General features: G+C 34.0%; 1 protein-coding gene across 1 annotated transcript; it reads left to right on the plus strand.

The window, feature by feature from the left end:
* The first annotated feature begins 1,465 nt into the window (after positions 1-1,465).
* Positions 1,466-23,941, plus strand: oscp1b (organic solute carrier partner 1b). Its single transcript, XM_056475310.1, has 10 exons — positions 1,466-1,703; positions 8,764-8,918; positions 11,304-11,471; positions 11,581-11,661; positions 13,182-13,285; positions 15,599-15,727; positions 15,922-15,991; positions 16,127-16,266; positions 18,248-18,311; positions 22,768-23,941. The coding sequence occupies exons 1-10, from the start codon at positions 1,592-1,594 to the stop codon at positions 22,885-22,887; spliced, it is 1,143 nt and encodes a 380-aa protein (XP_056331285.1). The 5' UTR covers positions 1,466-1,591; the 3' UTR covers positions 22,888-23,941.
* The last annotated feature ends 516 nt before the right edge of the window (positions 23,942-24,457 follow it).

Consider the following 24,457-nt stretch of genomic DNA (forward strand, 5'->3'; position numbering starts at 1 on the left):
TGGTAAAAGGGCTGGTTCTTTTTCTCAAAAAATGGACCCTTTGCTGTTATTCAATATTTGAAGCACTATTTTAGCTGAATTAGCTTCTTGGGTGGTCATCATAACCATGCTTGTGATGTAAAAAAAACCCCATTTCCTAAAGATTTAGAATAAAGAAATATGAATAAATACTTTATAATATGAATAAACAATGGGAATCTGTTAAAGCTTTAAGTTAAGAATTGTAGCCGATTGTCATTTATTAGGCAAATAACAACCTGGCCAGCACATTCAGCTTTCCTCAGTCAGAATTTTGGCCTTTTGAATACATAATAATAATAATAATAATAATAATAATAATAATAATAATAATAATAATAATGTAGAGCTTTGGGATTTTTCTAACCTCTCTTGTAAGAAAGTCAATTTGAAAATTCAGGCATAACAATAGCCAAATTAGTATTCAAATTAAATCAATGTTGGCCGCTTTTGGTGCTTCACAGCTTTTTATTTGTCATTTTTTTTTTTTCAAGAATAAGGTCCGAGATTTAGAATCAAAGTTACTTGTATAAGATTTTCTCTTTAACAACAATACAGTAGGTTGCCAGCAGTGAGAGATGACTTCACTCACGTCAGATTGTATGTTTTCTTGCACAGTTGAATGTTGGACTGAATGAAAAAGAATTGTTAGCATTGGTCAAAACTGATTAGCTGAAGTTACAACAGCCAATAGAGGATTCCACTTGATCTTAAAGTCTTTATCGATGGGTTATTTTCACAGTTTATGATGGCATAGCAGTCAATTTATATATGGGACAAATTCTGGACCTTTGTCAGTGAAGTTTTTGAACCACCTAAAACCCTCTTGCTTTGCGCGCCTGCTATAAGAAACCTCTTTGTGAAAATAAAATTTCCCAGCAAGTATAAGAAAGTTCACAGTAGCTTTTATTTTTTTATTGCTTGAACTGACAATACAGGAACATCATAACAAAGTCCAAGGGATCACAGACAGATATTAAAAAAGATCAATAATATACATAGTCATAAGAAAAAAGGGAAAAATTAATCAGAAAGGGGGAAAAAATTGAATTATAGTATTAATAATAAATAAAATAATAATACAAAAAATGCTAAATTAAATAAAATTAAACAAATGAAGGAAATTACAATGATACTTAAACAACTAATAAAATACATCTGCATAATATTTCAGGAATCTTAGGTTTTTTTATTCCTAAAAAGATTAAGTGGTTTTAGGAGGGAATTAAAGTCTATTCTAAAATGAGCAAAGGATGGGTAATTATTTGCGAATTTCTGTTTGTGAATGAAAAATTTGGCATATAGGATACATTTATGATGCGTTCCAGGTTTTTAGCTTTTGGGTTACTTTTTCTTTTTTCTGCTTTTAATGGCGCGACGTCTTGCGTCATCACCTCACAGCAGTACGAGCGTCTCTAATTGGCTGTTGTTGGCGGTGACCTGGCAACCGAGAGAGAGCTTACAGACGCTTATTTATTCTGCAGGATCTTCCCGAGAACGGAGGACGCTTCTTTTATTGACATTTTGAGACTTTTTCTCGACACTAGCTGCTCTTCATCCGTCTCCAGAGAGGATGTCGACGCGAACGCTGCCGCTGCTCTTCATTAATCTGGGTGGAGAAATGCTGTACATCTTGGACCAGCGACTGCGGGCTCAGAATATCCCAGCAGATAAAGCGAAGAAAGGTAGATGGCAGCTATAATTGCCGGCAAGCCTATTCTAGAGACTCGGGTTGTGCTTTAATCGTTAAAACGTTAGTTATTGTAGTAAAGGAGCTGACGGATGTTCTGCTAATGCTCATAATTAGCCAGTTAGCCTGCTCGTTTCAATGCAGTCCTGCGGTGGCCCAGATCAGTTACCGTTGCAGATCAGACCAGATCAGTTACAATGCAAAAGTCATTTATCAGTTTATTTATTTAGTGATGTAAAGCATAACTTGGCAATGAAAACAAACAGAGCCTCCCTTAAATGTGAATGTCATGGCATTAGAAAGGAAGCAAATATAAATTCAGCATACCACATTTTCTAACCCATTTAGCCAAAACCAACTTGTTGATTTAATAAATCGAGATACATCAATGTATTTCTAGAAAAAATGAGTAAATATCTAACTAAATATGCACAAAATTAATTTTTTTTTTCACATAATTATAAAGTAAAAATAATAATAAATGTCAAATAATTAATTTATCATGGATTTATTATATCCTTATACATTTATTGTTGTATTTGTATTGATGTAAAGCATAACTTGGCAATGAAAACAAACAGAGCCTCCCCAAAGTGTGAATGTCATGACATTAGAAAGGAAGCAAATATACATTTAGCACGCCACATTTTCTAACAACACATTTAGCCAAAACCAACTTTTTGATTTAATAAATCAAGATACATCCATTTTGTCTAGAAATACATTGAAAAAATATCAAACTAAATCTGCACAATATATAATTTCAGATAATTATCAAGTAAAAATATTAATAAATGTCAAATCATTTTAATTTATCATGGATTTATTATATCCTTAAACGTTTATTATTGTATTTTTATTGATGTAAAGCATAACTTGTCAATGGAAACAAACAGAGCCTCCCCAAAATGTGAATGTCATGACATTAGAAAGGAAGCAAATATACATTTAGCACGGCACATTTTCTAACAACACGTTTAAAAAAAAAACAGCTTGTTGATTTCATAAACCGAGGGTTTTTCAGATAATTATAAAGTAAAAATAATAAATGTCAAATCATTTAAATTCATCTTTGATTGTATCCTTAAACATTTATTATTGTATTTTTTATTGTTGTAAAGCATAACTTGTCAATGGAACCAAACAGAGCCTCCACAAAATGTGAATGTCATGACATTAGAAAGGAAGCAAATATACATTTACCACACCACATTTTCTAACAACACATTTAGCCATGCCAACTTGTTGATTTAATAAATCTAGATACATCAATGTATTTCTAGACAAAATGGGTAAATATTTGCCAGAATAAATGTAAATCTGCACAATAATATATATTTTCACTTAATTATAAAGTAAAAATATTATTAAATGTCAAATAATTAAAATTTATCATGGATGATATCCTTAAACATTTAACAGATCAGATAAATATTTCAAATTCAGTAACACAGCAGTAAACTAGCTAAAGAAGTAGAAGTGTGTGAGATTGACCAAAATCTATCTTGATGGTTTTGATTATTATTATATCATTTAATTATAATTCATGTTGTGCTGAGGGCAATTTTTACTGTCATGGAAAAATCAACGCTAAATTTGCCAATAGGGGTAGCCTTTCATTGAATTATTACGTTTTTGGGGGGGGCAACTTAATTATTTTATGTTCAATCCACTTAAAATTGTAAAAACTATTAGGTTAACTTGTGTCAATTGATTTGTGTTGGAACAACATGAAGGAAATGTGCGGAACCCAACATATTTTTTTTACAGTGGAGGACGGTTAACAGGTAAAACTGTGCATGCATTGTTATTTTACTTTTGATTATTCAATAACTGTAATGAAATCTATTGGATCATAAAGCACTGTTTTTTATTTGTATCTTTGATGTGTTGTATTTATAGCTGCTGGTGATATGTTTACTATATTATATGCAGATGCATTGCATTCCCTTATACAATCACACCAATCATGGTGAAATTTTTTTTTCCAAATAGAGCTATTCAAGTCATATGGTGAAAATTACATTAAACCACAACATGGTTCTTAAATCGAGCTCAGTTTTTTGGATGTAATACATGTTCGAGTGCGAGCACAGGAAGTTCATTTAACGGCCACCAGTGTCACTAGTATCAAGAGTTTCTGAATATTATGTTCATCCTAAAGTATTAGTTCACCCAAAAATGAAATTCTGTCAGTAACTACTCAGCATCATTTTGTTCCAACCCCCCTGAGACCTTTATTTATTTTAGGAACACAAATTTGAGTTCCCTCATCCATATAAACAATGACGCTCATGAGACATTCAAAGTGCAAGATTTATTTAGGCTGAATCATTGAGAGACAAAACAAGTGACTTGTTTTGTCTCTTAATGATTCAGCCCAAATTAGTCAATAAATTGTTTAAAGGAACAATTCAGGTAGAGCCTAATCAATATCAATCAAAGACTATCAATGAAAGGTTACAAACTGTCATCATAAATGATTAATTAGTTCACTTGATTAGTTATTAGGGAATTTGGTTCTGCCCCATCTTTGTTTGAAACAATGTTCTTTGGCAAAAAAAACAACAAACAACTGACAGTATTTTGCTCAAAATGTAACTTGATGTAAAATTTATTATTTTATTTTTTTACTACTGTATAAAAACAGTATCAGATTTACGATCACACTCACATGATATCCAAAACACTCTTGCTTGAGTGATGTTACTCAACTATATAGCTTCTCTTAAATACTTCAACGTTTGGATCATTCAAACTGTATTCTAAAAGGGCTTCATCTTGCAGTGGCTGCTTTTGAAGACCATTTTAATAAATTGTGAGGGTTTTAATAATTTAATAAATAGTGACTTTGTTTATTATGTCAGTTAGCACATTGTTAAAACAATAACTATGATATTATTATAGATTTATTGTACTGTAGAAGAATTGCACACCTCTGCAGTTCACCCAAAATAAAAATTCTGTTATTAATTACTCTTTATCATGTCATCCCAATTCCTTTGTTCATCTTTGTAACACCAATTAAGTAATATGTAAAAATACATTTTAGGTGATAACCATCATCCATACACAGTCAGCAGTGGCCATGAGATGTTCAAAGTATAGAAAAGGAACCAAAAACATTGTCAAAAAACTCAATTCAGTTCAATTCATCCTTATTTGTATAACGCCTTTACAATGTAGATTGTTTCAAAGCAGCTTCACATAGAAGATTATAGTGAATTGGAACAGTGTCAGTTCAGTTTTCAGAGTTTAAGTTGAGTTCAGTTCAGTTTCGTTTAGTTCAGTTCAGTGTGGTTTAACATTCGCTGCTGAGAGTCTAAACGCTGAAGAGTAATCCATCGGTGCGCAGCTCTACATGTCCCGAACTATGCAAGCTAGTGGCAACAGGGGCGAGGAAAAAGGCACGACCACATCTAGGCACCGGAGGCTGGAGAATGCAGGACCTCAGCGAAGACTTGTCTGTCCCTGTAGTCTCACAGGAATCAGACGCATGCTCTCTCCTCCTCCATGACCACCACAGCGGCTGCTCGGGATACGGCCTGATCCGGGATTGTGTAAACCTTGGGATCATCTCTTCACAGGTCTTGGATCACATCAGTGGCACTGCATAATCTCTGGGGGGCCTCGTGATGAGTATCCCTAGGTGGAAAAAGAGAATCAAGAGAATAATTAGCATAGCTGCTGTTCATATTGTAAATAAACAAGATGCGTGGAGCACATTCATGCATCATACCGCTATGTGATGCATTAGGTGTATGCTTTGCTAAAAAGATAGGTCTTTAATCTAGTTTTGAACTGGGAGAGTGTATCTGAGCCTCGGACATTATCAGGAAGACTATTCCAGAGTTTAGGAGCCATAAATGAGAAGGCTCGACCTCCTTTACGTGACTTTGCTATTCTAATTACTACCAGAAGCCCTGAGATTTGAGATCTTAAAGAGTGGGTTGGATTGTAGTGAGACAGGAGGTTGGAACTAAGCGAACTAAGCATTACAGTAATCCAGCCTAGAGGTCATAAAAGCATGAACTAGCATTTCTGTATCTGAGATTGATAGCATACTTCGTAACTTAGCAATATTTCTCAGATGAAAGAAGGCACTTTTTGTGACATGGGATATATGATTTTCAAAAGTCAAATTGCTGTCTAATATAACACCCAGATCTTTTATAGTAGACTTCAGCCTTGTGATTTCAGTGTTTCAACCAAAATCATATGATGCTCCACGAACCACAAAAAAAACTGTAAAAACAACTGATGTAACATAGAATGTTTTGCCAACGTTTTTGGTTTCTTTTCTGCAATTTAAATGTCTCATGAGTGTCATTGTTTATATGGATGAGGGAAGTCTTGCATTTCATTTAAAATAACTCAAATTTGTGTTTCTAAAATGAATGAAGATCTTAGGGGATTAGAACAAAACGAGGATGAGTAATTATTGACAGAATTTCATTTTTAGGTGATCTACTTAAGATGCTTAACATAAAATCCTGAAACCTTTGTTAATAGTGACACTGATGGGCATTAAATGAACTTCTTGTGCTGGCACCCGCACAAGCATAACATACAAAAAACCGAGAGCAATCTAATTATCATGTTATGATTTAACATAATTTTCACCATAAGACTATGAATAGCTCAATATGGAAATAATTTATTATTTCAAAATGATTGGGAAGATTGTATAAGGAAATGCAATAGATCTGTATATAATATAGTAAACCAATTACTAGCAGTGATAAACACAACAAAACCAAGATCATTACATAGCTAAAAAACATTGATTTTTGTTTTCGGGGAGTCCAATAGTTTTCATTTACAGCAGACGTGTCCAAACTCATTCCTGGAGGGCTGGTTTCCTGAAGAGCTAAACTCAGCAGGACACCGGCCCTCCAGGACTGAGTTTGGACACCCCTGATCTACAGTTATTGAATAATCAAATGTAAAATAACAATGCATGCATAGTCTTAACCATCCTACACTGTAAAAAAATCTTGAGTTCCACACAATTCTTTCATGTTGTCTCAACACAAATCAATTAAGTTAACTTAATCTCTCTTTTTTATTTATTTATTTACTTTTTTACAAATTTAAGTGGATTGAACATAAAATAATTAAGTTGCCCAAAAAAAAACTTAGGAATAGTGTTGTTTCCAACTCATTTTAAATAGGTAGTTTGAACATGCAGCTAAAAGTCTTTTTTTGTGGAATAGGTTCAATTCCAAGGGAAAGCAAGAACTGATATGCACCTTCAAGGCAATGCAGGTCACTTTGGATAAAAGCATCTGCCAAATGCATAAATATGCATGTAAATGTACTGTTTAAATGTAATTTTATTAATTTTGTCTTGAGGCCTTTAAAAAAACTCCTGGAATGTTTTCTAAGCAACAGGCTTTAAAAGCACATGCAGATGAAAAAGTTTCAGTATATAATGGTTCTCATGCTTCCCAAGTTAATGAAAGTACTTGAATTTAGACATGAATTCAGTGTCTGGAAAGTATTTATAAACAAACATAGGTCCTTGAAAGTGCTTATATTTTAAATTTGAAATGAAATTTGTTTATGGCTTTTTTTCTCTTTTTTTGGTTGGTGGTAATGAATTATGTTATTTCAACAATTGTACTGTGCTGTCGTCAAAAACAGAACAAAAAAATTGAAATTCTTAATTTAAAAATACAAAATTTAAATTTTGTTCAGGAATTATGACAAATAACACAGATTTTTGTAATATTTTAGAAACCACATTTAAATAATTAACAGCATGACCAACATGTTTAAAACAGTCAAATTTTTTGAAAATGATAATGAAGATTGTTCTGATATTTTAATATCAACTGTAAGTGAAATGTTAAGTACGCTAAGGACTTGGCACACTATGTGCTACAGATGTGAATTACAAAGGTGTTTGATTTGAAATTAATAGTGCTTTAAAAAGTCCTTGAACCTGCTGCTTATGAGAGAGTGGGAACCCTGGTATATTATGCTTAAATGTTTTATCTGTCTTTTTTAATTTTGCAATTAATCCGCAAATCACCCTTATTCTAAACTTTGGTCAACTAAGATCACTATTTGACATCATATCCTGCAATGCGACTGTTACTGATGCTGATATAATGTGCAGATCTTCTCAAAAAAAGATATGTTCTGCCCAATTATTTTCAGAACCATTATATATTAACATTTAAATATCACAAAGAAACTTTAGCCACTTTTCTCTTCATGAAAACTTCAACAGACTGTGCATCATTTGCAGGCAACACTTTGACTTGATTTCGTTTGCTCAGTGGCATGCCATTATCATGGTTTCCTGTCTAATATACGGTGCTGTATCAGGGTTTCCTGTCTTTTTCACATTCTGAAATACTTAACATTGCACTGACTTTGGTATCAAATGCAACGTAGGTAAAAAAAAAAAAACATTATAAATAAGCTGCTTATTGCTTGCATATGCTTGTGATATGTGTGTGTATATGCATATTATAGATGCCATACCTGCTATATAGTTAACTTCCACTAAGGAACATACAGTATTCAATCTATAATATTTTTGATTTGCAATCTTTGTAGCCACTGTAGCAGATTGGCTAGAGGAGGACAGAAAAAGAGGTATTGCTAACATTCTGCTCGCTTCGACTGCTGGCCGTAGAAAAAATAGTGTGTGTGTACACATGCCAGCTCTCATAGACACTTGCTGCATAGAGGGCCATTGGTTTTTTTGTGCTATTTTAATTGCAATTTCACATTTTGGATGGTAATATGAAGATTCAGGAAGCTTAGACAGCTGTTTTTAGCATACAGAGATATGATAGAAATACTTAATGTTTCGGGATGGGTTTTTAGCATTTGTGTTTTCCTCAGTCAGCATGTCTGTTAACTGTTAACAGATCCTTCTCTGTGAAAACATCTGCGCATACAATACAGCTTGATTTATTTATTTATTGCCACAAGAGCTTTCTGCAGCACAGACAACATTCTGCTTGCTCGTTGTTGTTTTTTTCACAGAATTGTTTTTGACTGCAGCTCTTTGCTCTTGTGTGTTTGTTTTGTGCTAGTTATGAATGATATTATTACCACCATGTTCAATAAGAAGTTTCTGGAGGAGTTATTCAAGCCACAAGAACTGTACTCCAAGAAAGCCTTGCGGACTGTGTTTGACCGACTGGCTCACGCCTCCATCATGAGACTCAACCAAGCTAGTATGGACAAGGTGAAGTCTATCATCATTTTCTTGGATGATGAAAAAAGGTTCATAAGACTGTCATGACATCTTTATAATCATGACATGACATGTTATGAATATGAAGTCTGTCTGCATGCAGGGTGTTTTAAATGCAAAGTTGTTACGACCACTTGACATAAACAAATGCATCACAAGTTAACACTACCAAGACAACATAACTTGTCATGAACATGATTGTCATGAGGCCATTATAAATGACATAAATATTTTATAATCACTTTTGTTCAGTACAGTAAAATTGATTTGTCATTTTAAATTCCTCATTAAGTGACAATACTCTGTGAAGTTATTTTATAACAGCATCATTAACATTTAGTGACGTTTTTATGTGGTTTAAATAATTTAATTTTTAGAAATTTTAGCATTCACTTGTAAAAACATTTTTTTAAAATATAAACATAAAACTTACATTTGAACATTTAGACATTTTTAAAAAAGAAGAAAAAACCACAACCAACAGTCAGAAAAATAAAAAATAACAAAAAAAAAACATGCACTCCCCCAACCAACCACCCACCAGTGCTATACAATGGTAAAAGTAGGTACTAAAGGCATAGTAAACATATTAATCACTAGTCTGTAGAAAGGAAATAAAAGGCAACCATTTTTTTATTTTTTCAAATAACAAAACCTTGTCTATTAGGGTATATCTGATTTTTTTCCAGATGTAATGTACCCATTAACTCTGTTAGCCATAATTTAAGAATTGAAACTTCTTATTTCTTCCAAAACCAAAGGATAGGTAGAGATCAACCCATATGAAACAAAATGTTTTTGTACCCGTGTAAGTCTCAAAAATTCTTTGGAAACTCCAAATATAATTAATATAGGATCTGGTTCAATGTCTGATTTAATGACATTTTTAATGGCAAATTCAATTCATCACTATAGTTGGGAGCAAGAAAAATAAGGACACTTTTATAATATTTATTTTATTATAGTCATGTTTATGACAGATTTTCCAGTTCCATCTTTATGACTGATTTTTTGTTCAGTTCATTGTGGTTTAATTTTCACTGCTGAAAGTCCAAACACTGAAGAGCAAATCCATCGATGCGTAGCTCCTCAAGTCCCAAACCAAGCAAGCCAGTGGCGACAGTGTTGAGTAACAAACTTCACCAATTGACGAAAGCGAAGGAAAAAAAAAACCTTGAGAGAAACCAGGCTCAGTTGGGAACGACCATTTCTCCTCTGGCCAAACTTCTTGTGCAGACCTGCAGTCTAGACCCTGGAGGCTGGAGAACGCTGTACGTCCATCGTGGAGAAGCTGTAGGTGTGAGCAGGTCTCTGGCAGGTGTACAGGCTGGCCCACGGGATCAAATCAGAGACTCGTCTGTCACTGGAGTCTTTCAGGAATCAGTCTCATGCTCTCCATCCTCTATGACCACTACAGCATCTGCTCAGGATACGGCCTGGTTCAGGATTATGGAGACCTCTAGAAGTCCTTCAGGTCCTCGATGGTTAGCATCAACTCCCCACAGGTCATGGATCATATCAGTGGCGCTGCACATCTTTAGAGGCCTCGGGATGAGTATCCCCCGGTGGAAATGGAGAACAAAGAAAACAATTAGTGTAGCTGCTGTTCAAAGTGTATTTAAACAAGAGATATTAAATATCTATGTAAAAATAAAGTGCTATAAATGAAAATTTATTGCATAAAATATGACAAAGACTGAATGTATTTAATGTCAAGTGGTCATAATAGAGACATCTCAAACAATGTCATATTTGCATTTAAAGTGAAATAACTGAGCAAATGACACTTAATGACAGTTGTTGTAAGCATGCGTAAAATGTGTCATGTCATGAATGCTGTATAAAGGTTTCATGATAGTCTTATGAACACCACTTCAAGTAAAGTGTTTGTTTTTTTTTTCACTTTTTTTCCTGACAAATCTCTCTGTGCTTAGTTCTTATCAATCAGTTCTTTTTTTTATCTGTTTTGAAATTCACCAAATTTATATTTCTGGTATTATTTTATTTAGATCTTTAACTGGAAACTCTTTTCAAGCCTATTTACATTACGTTATTTACACTACATTATTGTTGAATGGCTCCCTCTGGTGTGCGATATAATAAGATGAAATATGTAACGTCTTCATCTAATAATAAAAACTGTGTCGTCCCCTACTCATACTTCACTTGTAGGGATGGATAGATGAGTTGAGTTTCTTATGTTGAACACAGAAGAAGATATTTTGAAGAAAGTTGGAAACTGCCAGCCATTGATTTCCATTACATTTGTGTTCAACAGAATAAAGAAACCCCAAGTTTTAAGAGTTAAATGTGAGGGAGCTTTCATTTTTGGGTGAACTGTCCCTTTAACTCTTAGCTGTTTTTGTCTTTTCGCAGCTTTATGATTTGATGACAATGGCGTTCAAGTATCAAGTCCTGTTGTGTCCTCGTCCTAAAGACATTCTCCTTGTGTCCTTCAACCACATGGATGCCATCAGGGACTTTGTAAAAGATACTCCCAGCATCCTCAGCCAAGTGGATGAAACAAACAAACAACTCATAGAGGTATAGTAGGGCCTCTTCAATATCTGTGTAAAGGCATGGCTTTTCTGAATGATACATTTTCATATTTTTTTTGTTTGTTAATTACTTTTTTCTCCTCTATATCTCTTAGATATATACCTCTTTATCCGGTGGAGAGTTTCAATTAATTAGACAAACACTCCTCATCTTCTTTCAAGATATGCATATAAGAGTAAGTATTTCCTTGTTTTAAAGTTATGTTATACACCTGGCAAATTCTGACTTAAAGTTTTTGTTCAAATGTAAATAAAAGCTAACAAATATTTTTTTTTTCCAATGATGCCTTCCAATGATTGTACTTCCTCTTATTATCTTTTGGAAGAAGCCTGTGTCATTTCAGGTAAAAAAAAAAACAACTAGCTGATTGAATAGAGGTAACTTTAAGTCAGAATTTGCCTGGGATAAGAATAATTTCAGGCTTGACTGCATATAGAAAGCACATTAAAGGCAAGTAAAATATCAAACTTTGTCTCAGTGTGTTCTGTCATCATTCAGCAGCAGATACATTTATGTTGAATTGAAACAATAGTCTTACTCTGATCTGTACTTATTAAAATACAAGATATACAATATATAATCTCTTGTTGTTTTATGTATCATATTTACATATACATATAAATGATTGAAAACCTTTTTTTTCTTAGAAATGTGCAAAACCTAGGATAATATCAAATAGAAATATTTTCAAATTTATTAAACAATTCATTTAGTCAACACCGAAATTGCTTGACTATATTTTTTCATCAAATGATTCTTGTTCTAAATGTGTTATTTATTTATTTATTTATTTATTTATTTATTTATTTCATTTTTTTGCTGTGTCTTCTGTATATCCACTGTTGGGTGGACACCAGTTACTGCAATTAAATTACTTATCTACTAAAAAAATGTTAAGCAAGGGATTACTGTTCATTTTTAGGTAATTTAATTACAGTTATTATAATGCCTTAAAGTACTTCAAATAAATTCAGCAGTTTTGTATAAATCAATTTAGAGAAGCCGAGTAATTGTATTTTGCTAGACAAATAAATTTTGTAGAATAATTTTATGCTAGTAAGTCTCATGTTTATTTTGCTAGCACACATTGAACTGTTAATTAAGAAAGTTTTCTGTTAAAAAAAACATTTTTTTGGTGATCTTTAGACAAAATCTAACCGTTTGCTTGTGCAATGTCTGCTTCTGTCATTTTGATGTCTTGGGTGAAGTGTGCTTAGCCACACCCATCAAACCAAAAATTAAACTCCACCCCTACTTGATATTCTGTTTCATTTGGAAAAACATCATTGTTCTTCTAACTTCTGGTCCGCGTGTGTTTTAAGAAACATTGCAATGTATCAGAAATTATAATATATGGTTTAAATTCAGAAAAGCAAAGTAACTGTATTTGTTTTATTCAGATATTTTGCAGAATAATTATATTTTTCAACTAAATAATGTTACTGATTTTATTTTCATTAGATTAATTATTACATGATATTTTATTATAATGTTACTGATTTATTTGTCTGAAGATTACAAATAAAAGACAAACAATGAATTAAGAAAGAAGTTAGTCAATGACAATATATGGAATGTCTGAATATGGTTTTCAGAAATTGATTTTGCTCTGATTTTTATGAGCATGCAGAAAATATTTTATGTGCATAAAACAAAATGTATTGAAACATATTCATAATAATAACTTGTTTTTAGGTATCAATTTTCTTGAAGGACAAAGTGCAAAACTCCAATGGACGATTCGTTCTCCCCACGTCAGGCCCTGTTCCTTATGGGACACAAACCCCTGGACTCATAAGGTCAGTTGGATAAGATTCTGCAAGTGTTACGAGACATTACATACTTGAGGGAGAGAAAAATACTGAACCAGAGCATTTATAAGGTTGAGAGGGGCAGGATTAGAACCCTTCAGAGTTCAAGTGGTGTGTATATTTGCTCTGAAGTAACTTCCCTTCCTTGATTTCGCGCTGACAGAGTCTGACCATGAGGGTTTATAGTTAATTGCATTAACAAGAGACTTGGGCATATAAGAAAGCTTTTCTAAATATAGTCCATGTTTAGGCTGTGACTTAAAGCCTAATTAGCATTTAAGTTGGCAAAATGTTCATGTCCAATTTCTGTTTAAATTTTATGTTGAATTTATTGTGTGACATGGTGACCTTTTCTTTTAAGATAAAGACAAATCATGTCCAAACAAAGATATTTTTAATAGTCATAATTTCAATCATTCACAATTGAATGCATAGTTTTTAGTGAGTGAACAAAACTTTAGAAATGCTTTTAGACCCTCAGAAAATGCATTGAGAGATATAACCATTTAATTTTGGAACCGACAATAAATAAAGCACATTCAACTGTCAGAACCCACTTATTGTACATTTACTGTGTCAAAAAATATTGTAAACTGTATATTAAAATTTCTCCATATAGAAAACTTTTTTGTAACTAAATTCACACTAGGGGCTAAGTAACTACTAGCTAGTTGTAACCAGTGGTGGTAAGAGTACTGAAAAATCATTCCTAAGTAAAAGTACGATTACTTGCCTAAAAATGTAGTGCGAGTAGAATAAAAGTATCTGTTGTTAATATTTCTCAAAGTATGAGTAAAAAGTAGACCTTTCAAAAGTACGCTGTTAAAACTGATGCATTTACTTATAATTTCTGGATGTGTGTAAACGTAGTATTCTGTAGTGCATTTAGTTATTGCCCAGCAGGCACACAATGTCATAAGATGTTAATATAAGGTTAGCTTTAGGTTGTGACGTCAGGTGACCAAAATTCAATGTCTAGCCAATGTCTAAGAATAACATAATTTTGATCTCCAATAACAATAACATGATTTTAGATTGATCCTTAACCAACGTCATATTGACGTCAAATACTGACATTTATTTGTCACGTATAGCAACCAAAATCCAACGTCTGATAGACGTCATAGTGGTAACGTCCACACAATGTCAAACTGTAACATCATTAGATGTTGATTTTAGGTTGGACATTGACGTCGCCCTGACGATGGATTCTGAAGTCAAACCGATTTTCATTTCCAAACAAAATGCCCCTACGTCCCAACGACATTGGGGTACAATGTCAATCTAACGTCATGTTGACGTCTTATGCCCACTGGGTGTTTAAGGCCTTTTCGGTCATCATACATTAAACATCCGTCATCTTTTCATCAGTGGCCTGCATCTAAACACTTTATTGGTCCATGCGTCCATTTTGCATCTTCTTGGACACTTCTAACACTTCCAAACAGTTTGCCGCAATTTTAAATCGCCCATGTCTTGAGGTAGTTCATCATGATGCGCTTTACCTTCTTTGTGCTATTTGATTGGACTCGCAGGACTGATTTTTCCAATCCCCATAGGCAGGAAAAAATAGTCAATGCAGGTTGTAGGAAAGTAGTGAAGGAAAGTACAGATACTGCACTAAAATGTACTCAAGAGAAAGTAAAAGTACACATTTTTAAAACTACTTGGTAAATTACAATTCCTGAGAAAAACTACTCAAATACAGTAATTTATGTATATGTAATTTGTTACTTTACACTACTGGTTGTAACTAAATTTGTTCTTACTTCAGTTGCACCACATGTTCTTAAGGCAAACTAATACATCTGCAACAAAAGCATCTATAAATAACTCCTAGGAAAACTAAATGACAAACTACCTTTTAAAGTACATTAACTTACAGCCTGTCACCAATAACAGACAATGCACATAACTGCATTGCGAGGCGTGAGCCGTGAATGCACGCAAAATACACATGAAGTTATCAAAACATTTAACTTGTTTTTTGTTATATCCTACACATGAAAGAGAAAAGAGCAGGGGAAAAAACTCAGTCATGAAGAAATTCTGGGGGTGCCATAAATATTTAGTTAGAATGTAGCATTACGTTTAAACTAAGTTCAGTGGTGCAACACAAAAATATTTAGTAGTGTGTAGGTTTTAACTTGGTGTCCCTTTAAGTCAAAACTAGGCAACATTTTAACTTATGCACTGCTGGTGTTACCGGCCCCAGGTCAAAATGGAAATGCAAAAATAGAATGCAGATTTTGAACGTACTGTTTTACAATAAGAATGTATTATTTCTGATTGTGTTCCCAGGATTTTTAGCTGTAGCGGTGAGGAAGTGAGAAGATCTCAGTTCAGAGATGGTGGCAATTACAACACTGCTCTTCGAGAAGGATCTTTTGAAATGTATGGCGATCGAGTCATCAAACTGGGCACAAACATGTGAGCTTCAGTCTCTTTCTAACAATTCCTTCTACTGGAATTAAATGCAAGGGGGTGTAACTGATCAGGTGTTAAGTTTTATCTGTAGCAAAGCGTCATCTCTAATTGATTTGTGAATAATTTAACAATGAACCTGAGACAGGCTACCTTTCACTGGAGCATCAGCTGAACGTTTGTCTTGTTTGTTGTTTTAGGTACAGTGTGAGTCGTCCTGTTGAGACACATATGTCTGGAACCTCCAAAAACTCTTCACAGCACACCAAGGTAATGTCGGGATTGAGTTATAAAATGCATTCTTTTTCATATATAGAAGTCTTTTTTTAAATATTATGAAGTTATTATATATAATAAAAAGTATGTTTAGCATAAGTATTTGACTAATTTCATGCTCTTCTGAAGGTAAACACAACTCCCAATCCTTTGGCAAAAGAAGAGTTGAATCTGCTTGCTAGGCTGATGGGTGGGCTGGAGGTGCAGAAACCCCCCAGCGCTGACTCTGGCTTTCGTGTCAACCTCTTCGCCACTGATGAGGAAGAAGAGTGAGTTTGGATTCTTTATGGATTGATTAAAAACTTGACTGTCACTAATAAATTGAAGGTTGCATCTCACTGAAACATAGGTGGTGTTTATCCCCAAAATAACTATTAAGTGGTGCCATTAGTGTTATTATTGTCTGGGCATTTTTACTAATCATTCTTAATAATGATTCTGCTTAGAGTCTTATTATTGAACTTCATGTTTAACATTTTTTTAAATGAAATAAACTTCCATTTGCGGTCAATAGGATTTTATTTTTCATTGCTTTCATTCAGCAAGCATCAATTAAATTTGGCAAAAAACAAATCAAAAAATTGCACAACAGAAATATTTATTATTGTAAAAGTTTTATTTAAATAAATGATGTTTTGAACTTTCTATGAACTTCTAGAAAAAGTAAAATTTATCATTGCATCCAAATAATGATTCAGCAGGATATTATGAGAATATTATGAGAATATTTGTATAATTAATGACAGTGTATGGGGACATTTACTTTTAAAAGTAATATATTAAAATCTACATTTTAAAATGCATTACGTAGTTATTTTGAAGGAAAGTTATGGAATGTTATGTTACTTTTGTGTTGCTTTTTCATGTGAGGTGGGCTTACTTAAAAAAAAAATAAACAAACAAAAATATTTTTGATACACACACTGACCGGCCACTTTATTAGGTACACCTTACTTGTAAAGGGTTGTACCCTGTTTTGCCTTCAGGACTGCCTTAATCCTTCATGCCATTAATACAACAAGGTACCAGAAATATTCCTCAAAGATTTTGGTCCATATTGACATGTTAGCACCACGCAATTGATGCAGATTTGTCGGCTGCACAACAATGATGCGAATCTCCCGTTCCACCACATCCTTAAAGTGCTCTTTTGGCTTGATGTCTGGTGACTGTGGAGGCCATTTGAGTCCAGTACTCATTGTCATGTTCAAGAAACCAGTATGAGATGATTCACGCTTTCTGACATGTCGCGCTATCCTGCTGGAAGTAGCAATCAGAAGATGGGTGATCAGGGATGGACATGGTCAGCAACAATACTCTGGTAGACTGCGGCGTTAACACGATACTCAATTGGTTCTAATGGGCCCAAAGTGTGCCAAGAAAATATCCCCCGCACCATTACACGTGTTAATGAGCAGTTAGACAGGGGTACCTAATAAAGTCGCCGGTGAGTGTATATGGCTCTTTTACACCAAAAGTGTTAAGTGAATAAACCTCAGGCTGAGGGAAATGTAAATTCACGTCTGTACAGTTGAGACACAGCTCAAACAACTCTTTTTAAATTACATAAAGAATAGGATGCATGAAACAACTATTCAGCAATGAATATTTCTGTTTCAGAGTTTTTATTCATTTTAAGGGATACTGAATGTTTTTGAGCAAGTGACATGAGTATATATGTTCAAAAATAAACCTAGAAATACAGAAAGTATTATTAACACATTGTACAAAATATATCTGCACTTTCTCCTAATTACTTTCTACACTTAGTACCTTAGTAACTCACATTACTTTTGTGAAAAATATTTTCTTGGGAATTAAAAAGTATTATTTTACAAGTTACTTGAAAAAGTAATTGGATTTCATAACTCAAGCTACTTGTAATGCATTACCCCCCAACACTAGCTACTGGTGGATTGTGTGACACTGGATGGTGGATTTTTAATTTGGAATAATCAATAAATCAGTCACATGAATCTTTTTTAATAATATTGATGCTTTCAAACAAAATCTAAATATTACTGTTGAATTGGAGACAAAAACATAAAAAATCCTTTCTAACCCCAAACTTTTGAAAGGTAAATATTATAATGGTAAAATGTGATGCTGTGATATTATGTACAATTAAATTTTAGGTAGGTTATCTACAAAACATGACTACATTCAGAATATACAGCTTGTGATATCAGTGAAACAGTTGCCATACATTTTTCATGAAATTTCATTCAAATATTACGATTATCTCCACAGGGAAGCTTTTATATCAAGACCGGATGAGCTTTCCTATGAAGTTATTAATATCCAGGCAACAAAGGTAAAGTTTACAGTTTGTTTGATGCTCGCACAATAATACACTTGCCATTTGATCCTTAGCCTTAGAAAACATTGTAATGCCAGATTAGCAGTGATCCTCCCACACTGAGATGCAGCTCTCAGCTTGTCTAATTGGTTCTTGACAGATTTGCTTTTTGGGCCAGATTTACTAAACAGGGCGAATGAGCGGTGGAGCACAGTCCCTTAAAAGTGCAGATAGAATTTCTGCAGTCGATCTACTGGCATTAAGCTGCTCGCATATATTTGCTCTTTATTTACTCAGCAGGGGACTTTTCTCTTTAGTTTTTAGCTAAAATATGATTTTTTTTTTCTAATCAAAACAATTAGTCTGTGCAAAAAAACTAACTAAACAATATTTATAACATCACTACCTCTAAGTAGCTGTTAAGCTTGTTGCTAATGAGAAAAAAAATAAATCTTTTTAGAGAAGTGCACATTCAAAATAATAGGGCTCGCTATCTATTATGCTCTGATAACACGGTCTACGTGGATTCCAAATTAACACACATTAAAATTCGATCTTGTCTATGTGCTCTTTGTTCTCTGGTTTGCTTTTCTTTTAGCAGCTATCAGTTAAGGCATATTTTTGGAGTTAAATAATGGCACATCGCAAAATTCATTTAAATTGTTTGTCAGTTTGTGTACTGCAAATAAGATCAGCTGCAAAAATAAATGCATCCATACCATTTTCATTTAAAATTGTACACTGTAGGACTAAAGTAACCGCTGTAGTCTTTAAAGGGATTGTTCACACAAAATTTTAATTCTGTCGTCATTAACTCTCCTTATACTTGTTCCAAACCTGTTTTTATTTTGAACACAAAGAAAATATTTTAACGGAAGAAAACTATAGCTAATCTTCTCTATTATCATTTTTTTCTTCCTATGGAATGTCAGTGGTTACTGGTTTTCAACATTCTTTAAAATATCTTCTTTTGTGTTCAACAGAATAGAAAAGAAAAAACTTAGTAGTACTAAGTACTTAGTAGTACCAACTTAATAGTTGGGGGTGAGTAAATGATGACAGTATTTTCATTTTTTAGTAAACTATCTGTTTTAACACCAAAAAAGGGTTCGTGCTGATGCTGATTGTTAGTAAATCTGGACAATTGAGTATGAAGTCAAGTCCAATTAAGTTGAGCTTCATTGTCATTCCGCTACATGTGTGGACATACAGTGGAACGCAGGACCACGGTGCTATATAAATAAACACAATCATAAATATGAACATAACACTGGATGCTATTTTAAATCTATACATAACTAAAGCTGTAATCTAACAATACTCTATACATATGCTATAAATAAGTACTTAAACTATACACATAATCAGTGTGCGAATTATACATTGACGATCGGATGTCAACTGTTTTTGGTAGCAGTTTGGTAATACATGCTTCAGTGAATCAAATTTATGAATGTATTTAAATTACATCAATATTATTAAACAAAATGTATACATTTCCAGTGTTTTGAGGGATATTTAGTGACTGTTTTAGTAGTTACTGTAGGTCGAACTATACAAATTATGTTTTTATTTTTATTTTTTTAGGCTACATGCAGATATAAATATCTATTTTACAAGAAACGTGTTTTGTGAATACTTAAGAAGTTTATCGGTGCTCTAGAACTGCCAGTTTCAGACTTTTGAATGATATTTTTCCTAGCATTGATTGGCGCGATTATGCATAATGGTATAATCCGTTATGGGGGGATCAAATGTATATTTACATTATACATTTTTAATTGTTAAAATGTAAGATATAGATCAGAGATCAGAGAAAGCTATTTCTTATGTTAAAAGGGGTGACCCCCCATACATCTTGTTTTGATGTCTTCATGGGGGATCAAGTGTTAATTTGGGGGTCAATCCCCCCAAACTCCCTGTAATTCGCACCCTGCACATAACCTGAGACAGACTATAGTAATTTTAAGTAATTTTACATAAGACAAAACAATATTGTGCAAGATATTTTGCACATGAGGTATTTTAAAGTTGAAGAAAACAAGAAGAGCAACATGATTTGTAGTGCATTCCACTGTCCCGCCTAAAGCGAGCGAGCCAGGACCAGTCGCGTTTCCATTGTCACTTCGGGGGACTAATCAGGCCAAACCTGGGCTTTCTCGGGGCCAGCGAACAGCCTTTTTCGGCCTGCCAAATACCTTGGGCCAAAGCAGAGGCGGATGAGAGTGGAAGCGGGGTGGAGTTAAAGCAGAGGCGGAGTTTGCAAGATGGTGTGCTGCTGTCATTACACTAGTTTTCCCATCACGCACGAGTACATGTGCCAAAAAATAATGAATAAAAAAACATAGCTAGTGGTCAGTTTAAGATATTCCATAAAACACCTTATAGACTCTGGGTCTTTTACTTAAGATCACCTTTATGTTTCCCTTTTAAAGGTAAGGGTGTTGCATAAAATAATAAAGTATTTTTAATTAAGAGATATGGAATGATTGTAAGAAAGTGTCTGGTGCAAGTGTCAGAGTACAGCTGCACAATATTGGAAAAATCGTATTTTTCTGCGATAAATATTGCGATATGAATACAGTTTCAACATGAACAGTTTTCTGGGGAGTCTAACTGTATTCATGTACAGAAACTGAATAATCACAATGCAAAAAAATGCTTTTCTTACTTTGCTTTGTCTCATTTCTAGTTCAAATATCTAAAAAATTCTTAATCAAGTTAATATATTGTTTTGTTTTCACCTTCAGAAGAAATGTCAAAATGAATAGTTTTTCCTTAATAGAGCAAAATTATCTGCCAATGTTGTTAGTAAAATAATATTGTTTTTACTTAGAAATGTAGATATTTGGACTAAAAACAAGCAGTGGTGGTAAGAGTACTGAAAAATCATACTTAAGTGAAAGAACCATTACTTGCCTAAAAATGTGGTGCAAGTAGAGTAAAAGTACCTGTTGTTAATATTCCTCTAAGTAGGAGTAAAAAGTAGACCTTTCAAAAAGAGTAGTGAGTATTACGCTGTGAAAAGCTGATTCATTTACATGTAATTTGTGGATGTGTGTAAACGTAACATTCTGTAGTGCATTTAGTTATTGCCCAGCAAGCACACAACGTCATAAGACGTTAATATTAGGTTGGGTCATGACGTCAAGTGACCAAAATTCAATGTCTATCCAGAATATAAGGACAAAGTTATTTTGATTTTCAATAAGGTCAAATGAGGTTGAATTGATTTTGGTTGTCTTAGAAAGTGACCAAATCCAATGTCGCAACATCTTAAACCATCTTAAACACCCAACATCCTAAACCAACGTCATATTGACGTCAACCACTGACATTTATTTGTCAGGTATAGCAACATAAATCCAACATCTGATAGACATCATATTGGTAACGTCCAGACAAATTCAAGCTGTAACATCATTAGACGTTGATATTTGGGTGATTTTAGGTTGGTTGTTGGACATAGACGTGGGCCTGACGTTGAGTTCTGTCGTCAATTTGATTTTAATTTCCAAATGAAATGCAACCTAACCATGACTTCGGGGTACAATGTCAATCTGACGTCATGTTGCCGTCATGCCTGCTGGATGTTTAAGGCCATTTCAGTCATCATACAGTAAACATCCATCATCTTCTCATCAGTGGCCTGCCTCTAAACAGTCTCTGGGTCAATGCGTGTAAAGATTTTGAACATCTTCTTGGACACTTTTAATGCTTCCAAACAGTTTGCTGCAATTATAAATCGCCCATGTCTTAAGGTAGTACAGTATGATGCGATTGACCTTCTATGTGCGATTTGACGGGACAGGAATCGCAGGTCTGATTTTTTTAATAGACAAGAAAAAATAGAGTAGTGACTGCAGGTTGAAGTAAATTAGTGGAGTAAAAGTACAGATACTGCACTAAAAATGTACTCAAGAGAAAGTAAAAGTACACATTTTTAACACAACTTAGTAAATTATAATTAAACACTACTTAAATACGGTAATTTGAGAATTTGTTATTTTACACCACTGGAAACAAGACAAAAAATATAAGTTAGAATGTTTTTTTGTTGTTGCATAAATTGCATAAATTCTGTATAAATAATTCAATACAATAAATCTTTGTTACACCTCCAAACATCATCATTTTTTGTGTCCAAATGTTCTAAAATCTCTTAAATGCTCGTTCACAGGCCTTAAAACACATGCTGATTATAAACCTTCACTCTTGGGGTTAAACTTAGCAGTGACTCTACAAACCACATGAGTGGCTCCTGGTCAACTATAATTCAGACTCAACATTGCATATTGCATTGCGATATCGATGCTGAAATGATATATTGTGCAGCCCTATGTCAGAGAGATAAAGCCATTGTTTCCACTTGATATTAACATCAATGTTTGCAATTCAGCAACAGGTAACTTTAACCTGTCAAAGAGAAGAAAGGGCGAGTAACAGCACACTTCTGATTGGCTGATTTCAGGACAAACAGACAAATGCTGAGCTGGCGAAGATCATGGGGGAGTTTGGAGAGACTGGAGAAGCTTCTCCTAGTTCCAGCAGCAAAGGTGATGATCTTCTGGCCATGATGGACGGATTGTGACTTCAACTCCATGTTACCTTCAACTGAGCGGAGTCAGCGAGCGGTTAAGCAGGATAAAGTGCTACAACGTTTTACCCAGCAAAAGAGGCCTTTATCAGGTGACCACAGTGACAACCGTAAATATTTAAAGCTCCGGTTAAGCTCAACCAGAAATTCCTTCAGTTTTTCTCACCGAATGCAGGTATAGAAATTTAATATGCGTCTTGAATGAGGCCATGTTTACTTTCCGCGTTCGTTCTGTGAGAACCATTACAGTCCATATCACTGCGAACTTCACAGAGGCGTCTATGAGGCTTTGATGCTGCACACACTTCTGTGACATTTAGATCAGTGGCCAGAATGAAACGCCTCCTCTGGACTGTCGTAGTTGTCCAAGAGGCCGTTCTGTACACATGGAATTCGTTGAAATTCGTTTTGATGTGACGTTTCGACTGGTGCGGGATGTTTATCCACACAACAAGCGCTGTTTGAGGAAACCGAAGTGCACTTGCTGTATTATTTAGCACAGATCCCAAAACTGGTTTACAGGAAGCGCCAGGACAATTGATGTGTTTGTTTGTTTTTGTCTTTATTCAAAGGGAGTGCAACGGGTCAGGTATTTCTGTCAGGAACATCAAATATAATGTTTTAGTGTGCAAATTGTGCATCATGTAAAGCAGTGTTTCTCATCCATGTTACTGGAGGATCACCAGCACTGCATGTTTTGGATGTCTCCTTTGTCCGTCACACCTATTACAGGTCTTTCAGTCACTGCTGATGATCTGAATCAGGGGTGTTTGGTTTAAGAGACATGGAAAATGTGCAGAGCTGGCGGTCTTTCAGTAACGTGGCTGAGAAACACTGATGTAAAGGAACTGTATATAAAAAAAACATTTTCATTGAAAGAAAGCAATGCAAATATGTATGGTGGATAAAATTGTTTCTATTTTTTCATAAGCATATTAGAGCTTATTTATTGACGTGAATTCACCGACTGCTCATTTGTGTCTGTTTACGGTTTCATTATAACAAAATAGATTTGAATGTGAAATAAAATAGATCTTTTTGCTAATAATGAGTTGTCAGCGTAACAAATTGTTTGTTTGTTTTTATTTTATGTACATGATATTTATTTAAACCAGTGGTTCCCAAAGTGGGGGTCGCGGGACAATGACAGGGGTGGTCGCTTGGTGATTTCCAAAACTCAAATAAATGTTATTAAACTATTTAAAATACCATATTTTATCCATAACCCACAGAAGACAGTTCATAGTTACATTAAAAAACAACAGCAACATACAAATAAAAATCCATCAGCCTTTCCGTTTTTTTTTTCCAGTGGATTGCGACCCCTGGGGTGTTAAGATTAACCACACATGAATTTTCTGACAACCTTTATGGCACTCTAATACATTAAAAATAAGAGATTTTAGGTTTAAATGAAATTGAACAAATTAATAATTGACTATTAAAAAAAATTACTAAAAAGCTATATACATAAAACTAAATTGCTTAAAAAAAGAGAATAAATTTACAAATTATCATAAATTAAAAAAACTACAGTAGTATCTCATTCAGGGTATCTTCTGCT

The sequence above is a fragment of the Danio aesculapii genome, chromosome 16 (assembly GCF_903798145.1).
Source record: "Danio aesculapii chromosome 16, fDanAes4.1, whole genome shotgun sequence".
Classification (NCBI taxonomy): domain Eukaryota; kingdom Metazoa; phylum Chordata; class Actinopteri; order Cypriniformes; family Danionidae; genus Danio; species Danio aesculapii.

Coding starts and splice junctions, on each gene's coding strand:
- oscp1b (XM_056475310.1), top strand. CDS start 1,592: ATGTCGACGCGAACGCTGCCGCTGCTCTTCATTAATCTGGGTGGAGAA. Junction 1,704..8,763: donor AGCAGATAAAGCGAAGAAAG/GTAGATGGCAGC, acceptor GTTTTGTGCTAG/TTATGAATGATATTATTACC. Junction 11,472..11,580: donor CAAACAAACAACTCATAGAG/GTATAGTAGGGC, acceptor TATATCTCTTAG/ATATATACCTCTTTATCCGG.